At 43.3% G+C, this 6,826-nt stretch overlaps 2 protein-coding genes across 2 annotated transcripts; one reads left to right on the forward strand and one right to left on the reverse strand.

The window, feature by feature from the left end:
• Nucleotides 1-131: 131 nt before the first annotated feature.
• Nucleotides 132-977, reverse strand: EV420DRAFT_1196517 (uncharacterized protein). Its single transcript, XM_060466311.1, has 4 exons — nucleotides 895-977; nucleotides 561-844; nucleotides 466-505; nucleotides 132-408 (listed from the first exon to the last, which is right to left on the reverse strand). The coding sequence occupies exons 2-4, from the start codon at nucleotides 691-693 to the stop codon at nucleotides 270-272; spliced, it is 312 nt and encodes a 103-aa protein (XP_060334177.1). The 5' UTR covers nucleotides 694-844; nucleotides 895-977; the 3' UTR covers nucleotides 132-269.
• Nucleotides 978-3,506: 2,529 nt separating this feature from the next.
• Nucleotides 3,507-5,942, forward strand: EV420DRAFT_1525656 (uncharacterized protein). The gene is made up of 3 exons (XM_060472384.1): nucleotides 3,507-3,843; nucleotides 4,009-4,178; nucleotides 4,309-5,942. Exons 1-3 carry the CDS (start codon nucleotides 3,726-3,728, stop codon nucleotides 5,758-5,760), a joined length of 1,740 nt encoding a protein of 579 aa, XP_060334178.1. The 5' UTR covers nucleotides 3,507-3,725; the 3' UTR covers nucleotides 5,761-5,942.
• The last annotated feature ends 884 nt before the right edge of the window (nucleotides 5,943-6,826 follow it).

Here is a 6,826-nt window from a genome sequence, read left to right on the forward strand (position 1 = left end):
AAAACGGGAAGGACCTTGAATTCAAAACGCGAAACACCGACAAGTCTCAAAACTTTACAGCAACACATCAACGTTCACCTAAAAGGATTAGGATTATATAGAACCCGTAACCACACAGTAACACATCTACTACAATATCATCAGTCAATTTCCCACACTTGAAAAGGATTGAACCTACAACCCTACGCTACATATCTAAACGCAGGATTCGCAAAATCCGTTATATCATCCACCATCGCTGTGCACTTGACTCCTCCTTCCGCCATCTCTCAGTCTCTCCGCTTATTCGACGTCAAGAACAGGGTCCTCAAGGCTAGAATCACGAAGACTCCGACGATATTGGCGACAATACCGGTGGTGTATTTTGGTGCCTCTGAAGTCTTGAAGAGAAAGCGCCTGACGATGTTTCTAGGTATCACCAGCGAGTTAGTTACGCATATTCTTTTAACAGCTTCGCCTGCATACCCTGTACATAGACCCAAGAAGACAGCCGCATTGGTGATGGCTAGAATAATCGAAGTGAGAAGAGATCAAAACCTGAATAATCTTTGGACTCCTACCTTTCTTCGTTTGACCACCGACGTTTCCATATACAAGTGACAGTCCGAGGACGAACGTAGCACTGTACGATCCAGTCAACCAGTAACCAATCAGGCGCGTAGGCTTTGAAGTTGCAGGACCCCAAGCCTTCATCTGAGCCCAAGGATCAGATCAGCAGACTAGCTTAGCTAGTTTGATGCCCTTACACAAGCTACCAACGATGTTAGGCAGGAGAAAGACGATCATGAGGAGGGTTCTGCTATTCTTTGAAGCTTTGGTGTTAAGTCAGACAGAAAATAGGATGCTATGTATGCTTTAGCACTCGATATGGGATATCACCGATGATAAACGCACCAGAAGCAGATGAAGGAACCGTACGGAATCTGCATCAAAGTCATCTCGAGTGTGTCAAAACCGAAACCTTGTATAATGAGGGTTCTGCTAGTAGAAGAGGATAAGAAACTGCTCGATTAGCAAAGTCCACGCAAGTCCACGCAAGTCTTACAAGTTCGAAATTCCACCCTAGAGGATACCATTAGCTTCCACTCAATGTACCGGGATAAACAAGAGACATACGTTTGGGATGTTTGAGGAAAAGCCGAGCTGGAAGAAGAGATAAATTTTGAGGTCGCAGAACGCTTCGACGATTTGATCAGGCTTCGCTCTAAAATGCGCTCAGCATGTAGCAAACAGCTGATGTGGAAATAACCAGAAAGTCTACCCTTCGCTCAATCCGCTTCACAACTACTAGATCCAACACAGTCTCATTCATGCGTGCCAAGTCATCCAACAATGCGCGTGCTCAGGTTTTGCCTTCAAAATCTTTCCAAGGAATCCAGGACGATGCTCTTCGACATGATACTCGGAGGTCTTGATAGTCGGCTTGAAGTCGCTTATCGATGGATTATCATGTTGGTGAGGGCCAAACTTAGTCCGTTCCGTGTGGGGCCACAGGGTACGATTTGAGCTTCGCAATCAGAGAAGCGGTCTGGAACTGGGCCATATGCTTAACGGGAAAAAAAAAGAAGATTTGTAGATGAAGCCCAATGGTCCACTAGGCTCGTCACTGGGTCTTGTCTGCCTTTCCAAAATGACGCATAGTAAAGACGAGCAGTGACAAAAGCGAACGATGGGTGACCTTCAGGTCTGTATTCTTTAGATAATGGTCTGGCGTCAGTACGTGGTCGAAGGCGCAACAAGAGCCTGATACGCACCGTGTGCCGCTACATATCAACTGTACGTGCCGCAACACAACGCAACATTCCGCTGTCTGCGATTGGAACTTGGTGTTGAACGCGAAGAAAATAAGAGGCTGGGAGAGGGCCTCAGGTCGGTGAACCTATTAAAGGACGGTCTCGAAATCTTGGATGCTATCCATGGTGGTAAAGCATATTGTTGGACGTTGCTTGAAGGTGAAGTTGTAGATGGATGGAGAGGGAAAGTGTCAAGCGAAGAACATTCCCAGGCTCAGTACGTCACATTTTATTTATTACTGATAAGACCCTCCTAGTTGCCAAAAGACTCGCAATTTGCCTAGCATCTACCAGTGTCTAGCATATTTTCCGAGAGTGTAAACTTTCCAGGGGATGCTCTTGGCTGTCATCTTCATTTCGAAGGAAACCGGGGCTTGCTAAGTGCGTCGTTTTTCTTGCTTTCATGGCTCATCGTCATTCATGCAATATATGCCAGCCGGGTATTGCGGCTTCTTACTGTAGCTAAGAAATTCTTTTACGAAATTCAAAAGTTATGTATTGATTGAGAAGAACTTTACGACAGCCCTTTTCTACCTTGACGCTCCTCACCATGGTGTATTATCCCTTCACAATCTTCATACCAGGATATGGGACTTCGCTGATAGGCGCCAGCGAACATATCGCTTCCTTTCACACAAACCAAGAGAACGGGTCAACGAAGCCATGGTCATATAGCATGGTTGCCTTCTCTGTGACCTCCATCCTCACTCTTGCATTTGTCTCCGAACAACTATGACCGGGAACAAAGCATTCAGAACTAGCGTCGTTCGCAGCACTGCTGTCGCAAAGCTCGGATCTTTCTGAACCCTGGATGTTTTGCCTGTGAGATTGTGAAAGGGTGAGGGTGTCGATTGATGTCGCTGTCGCTGTCGATGATATTGATCTTTGTCACACAGCTTCTGCACTGCGTATTTCTGCCATTGGTATTTATTAATAACCTCTCTTTCATAGCATCTTAAGTGATGTACTGCCATACTCCGATGTTGGCCATCACTGGTACAGGTCATTCAAAGCTCTCAGAGTTCGTACTCGGTCTCGGTTGATAGAACAAGAGCTGTCTGCAGGACGGGTCAAAGCTCGTCCATTCGTTGTCCTATCATTCACATCTGGAAACAGGGAAGTGAATTGAACAAGCGGCTATTTGTGAGTCTCCATCATTAGCTAACTATGAGATGATTGGAGAATGGTCTAACTGAGTCGTTATCAGCCGCGGAATCTTTGTGCTTGTGCTTGGACCGTTGGTGGGTTAGTTCATCTTCTGTTGATAATGTAAAGGGTAGGCAAAACCTGTGGGCTGTTTTATTCCGAGTGAACGGTTTTGAGAGGTGAGATCATCGATGCGCTTTGATGTTCTATGTCTGCTGATGTGTAACATTAAATACCTCCATCATTACGACCACCTCCCCATCACATGTACGACAGCATTGGCGCTTAAGATGGAGAGGAAATGAGATGTGTAGTGGGCGAATACTACTATATCTCGGTGCACAACTGTGTATCGAGCGTTGGAGCTGGGAAATCGATTCATTCCATATGCATTCAACACATTCACTGTCCTTATTGAAAAATATCGACACATCTAAGTTCAAGTTGATCGGGCTATGCCGCTGTATGTAATTCAGCTGTGGCCGATCACCTCATGTGTTGTTCTTGGCACTCGCAGATGCCTCATGTATTTAAGCCAGACCATAGAGGCTGTCATCTGCTTCTTACCCTCTTGATTACACACCTCGACGACTTTGCCAGAGCAAGGAGCATTGGAACTTGTCTTTTGGAATCATCTACCTGTTGTGCTGCACATCTACATCTTACTGACACTTAACTAGGTGAACATGGGAAACAGTATGTATCTTTCATCTACCTTTGTGGCAATTCCTCAGTCCAGCCACATTAGGAATATCCAAATTTCTCTTCCAATCGCCTTTGAAGAGTATGAAGTTGATTTGGAATGGCTTGAAATCTGTTTTTTTGGCAAAAGATCTATCTTGTGAACAAGAATCTGGTGCTGATCAGGATGGGATAGAGCTGAATTCCAGATCTGTTTTAAAAGGTATGTGTCCTGTCCTAACAATGTCAGATGTGCCAACCAGCTGGCATCCAGAATCCTTCTCATAATTATCATTTTTAGGACCTCACAATGCTCCACTGAGAGAACCCTTGCTCATCACAAAGCCATTGTTGTGCCTAATATGACTGGGGTCATTTCGACGGGCAGCTTATGGCCTGCCAAATGAAGATCCTAAGTCAGCACCTCGTGCTCTAATAGGACCTGCTCCTAAAAAGAGCCAGCCCAATGATACCATCATCACTGCTTTGACTGAGACTGACAAGGATGAATCATCAATCAAGGTTCCATTGCAGTTGGCTTATGCTGGTGGAAAACCTGTGATATCATCCTCCCTTGCTGACACTCCCTGTGCTATCCTTGGTACTCAGGGCATCTTAGATAAAATCAATGCCACTCTTGGAACAACATACACTTTGAACATTCCATCTCTCTCTTCTATCCTTGAAGGAGTATATCTCAAATAACTATGACTTTGGGACTGCATATAGCTATCTTCGCTCAGTGTGGTTTACCAATGACTGGAGCACTATTCAAGATACACTACACATGCAGGAAGAGAAGGATAAAGAAAGAAGACAAAAGGCAGTTGTTGATGGCAAAATTGTTGATCCATACATGCCACCTCGACGTGTCTGGGATCTTTACAGCAATCGTGTAGTGCCATCATGGATTGCTAAAAAAAGACCTCTGCCCATATCACATGCATGGTTGGATGAGGAGAATCGGATTGCAGTGTATACTCCTATTAATGGGAAGGAGTGGCCTGTGCCAATGCCAAAGAGTGCTGATCTTCATCTCATTCGCATTGAGATGTTAAACCTGGAAGCTGAGTATGTGTGGTTGGATGTGCTCTGCTTAAGGCAGAACAGTAGCTTAGATCAGCTGAAAGAGAAGCTGCGTACAGATGAGTGGAAGCTGGATGTACCAACTATTGGAAATGTGTATGATTACACAATAGTGGTAATTTACCTGAGTGGGCTTGGGCTGCCTTTCAGTTTGAAGGAGGGTGACTTTGAAAGTGAGCGGTGTTGGTTTCAGCGTGCATGGACACTACAGGAGATTGGATTAAAAAGGATTATTGCTGGAGATATGCCTTCTGGACCTCTACATGTGTGTCCAGTGCATGGGAGCCAAGACTATAAAGGAGAAATACTGATGCAGTTTCAAAAAGAGCTTGAGTTAGTGCATAATATCATGTGGTCACCAACAGGAAGATCATGGGGTAATCTTTTCACAATTCTTGCTGAGATGCAAAAGCGAAAATCAACAAATTCTATAGATAAAATTGCAGGACTATCATTCCTTTGTTGGTCAGAGAAAATACCAGCATACTATGAAAATCAGTCTGTGGAAGATGCATGGACAGCACTAGTCAATGTAATGGCTATGGAAAAGCGAGGAGAATTGTTCTTCTGGTATCCTGAGCCAGGAAATTCAGATGTAAAATGGAGACTAACATGGGACCAGATTATGACATATTTTCCACCTGCAGATGTCTCAAATGAGATGCTTGTTTGGTGGGATGAAGAATGGGATGTAGACTGGCACCATGGACCTTGTATTGAGAAGGGGTTTGTGCAGGGGTTAGCTGTGCAAGATGAGGAAATAATTGATCGATATGGAGAGCTGATTGTTAAAGATAACAAAGAGAAAGAACATATATTTAAAATCATTGCATCTCACAATTATCTCATACCTGAAAACACATATGTACTACTTGGTACTCGGCTGAATCATGAGCTGGATCTTGAGTGTTCAGTGCAACATTGGGCTATTGGACATAGAGTGCCATCTACTAAACAGTTTGAGAAAGTGTCAGTATTTAAAATGGCTGATAAAGAAGCATGGAGATTAAAACATCTGAATGTTACTAAAGACTGTGATATTGTTTTTATTTGAGGTGAACATACATTGTGTAGTAGCTTTAAAGTACTATTTTCAAGTTAAGTAGCTATAAATCTATTACTCACTATATAATATAGTGAAAATGTAAAAATTGTATTATAAATCCAACATCTACTGATATATCTGCCAGGTGAATAGTCTAGAAATTTGCTATTATATTTATTATAAGAAAGAATACAATAAAGCAAGAATATATATAAGTAAAAAACACTGGTAAGTAGCTGACAGTGAGATTTAGTCAAAACAAGGTCTTCTGAGTAAAAGCTTGCTGAATAATGTGCAGCCTAAGGTGTTAGTGACTGATTGAACAAACAAGATCAAACAACTACATGTGACTCGCATTTTGGTCAGGCACATATGAGTTGCTCATAGGTTTGTTCTCAGGGAGCATGCATGCTTAGTATTTGAGAGTGAGTTCTAGCCAAGTTATCGGGTGAATAAACTTTAGTTTGAGACTGAGGTTTAGGACCTGCAGTTGAGCTACTTATATACAGTTTGGGTCATGCTATGTATAGTACAAGAGTCTGTAGCGGTGTGGACAACACATGGTACCAGCATAGCATGATGCGATCAAGGTTGGAATATTAGCATAGCAGGATTATGATGGGAGCAATAAGATAAGATATCCAGTGAGATCGTGATATTACCCCCCTGTTAAGGCAGTCATCCTGACTGCAAGAGATCTTGGTAGTTGCATGTATTTTTTGAGGGCTTGTATGAGGAGGTGGTCAATTTCAGATTCCATTATAGATTCTGTTTTCGACTAGCTGTCAGATTCATCTGAGTCCTCCCACCAGTCTGCTGAGGGTTGAGTGATGAATGAGACTTGTTTGAAGTCTTCAATTGCCCCCCTTGCATTGTCTAGTTCAGCTTCATTTACCCATGAATTCTCCTCTCTGGGGTATCCTTTCCATTTGATGAGGTACTCTGTTTCAGTACATCATCGACATCCTCTTCCCTGTCATGCATTCCTGTCGATCTACCACTTCTTCAACCTCATATTCTTCTTGTCTGTCTATTAGGTCTGAGGGTGGTGCCATAGGCTGTATTTGGATTGGAA

The sequence above is a fragment of the Desarmillaria tabescens genome (assembly GCF_030435595.1).
Source record: "Desarmillaria tabescens strain CCBAS 213 chromosome Unknown EV420scaffold_9, whole genome shotgun sequence".
Taxonomy (NCBI): Eukaryota; Fungi; Basidiomycota; class Agaricomycetes; order Agaricales; family Physalacriaceae; genus Desarmillaria; species Desarmillaria tabescens.

Bases quoted from the DNA above. Each gene is read 5' to 3' on its own strand.
- EV420DRAFT_1525656 (XM_060472384.1), top strand. From the start codon at position 3,726: ATGAAGTTGATTTGGAATGGCTTGAAATCTGTTTTTTTGGCAAAAGAT. The intron at 3,844-4,008 runs GTATGTGTCCTG...TTCGACGGGCAG, and splicing joins TTCCAGATCTGTTTTAAAAG to CTTATGGCCTGCCAAATGAA. The intron at 4,179-4,308 runs GTGATATCATCC...CTATCCTTGAAG, and splicing joins CTTATGCTGGTGGAAAACCT to GAGTATATCTCAAATAACTA.
- EV420DRAFT_1196517 (XM_060466311.1), bottom strand. From the start codon at position 693: ATGAAGGCTTGGGGTCCTGCAACTTCAAAGCCTACGCGCCTGATTGGT. The intron at 506-560 runs GTAGGAGTCCAA...CGATTATTCTAG, and splicing joins CGGTGGTCAAACGAAGAAAG to CCATCACCAATGCGGCTGTC. The intron at 409-465 runs GTATGCAGGCGA...GGTGATACCTAG, and splicing joins TTCTTGGGTCTATGTACAGG to AAACATCGTCAGGCGCTTTC.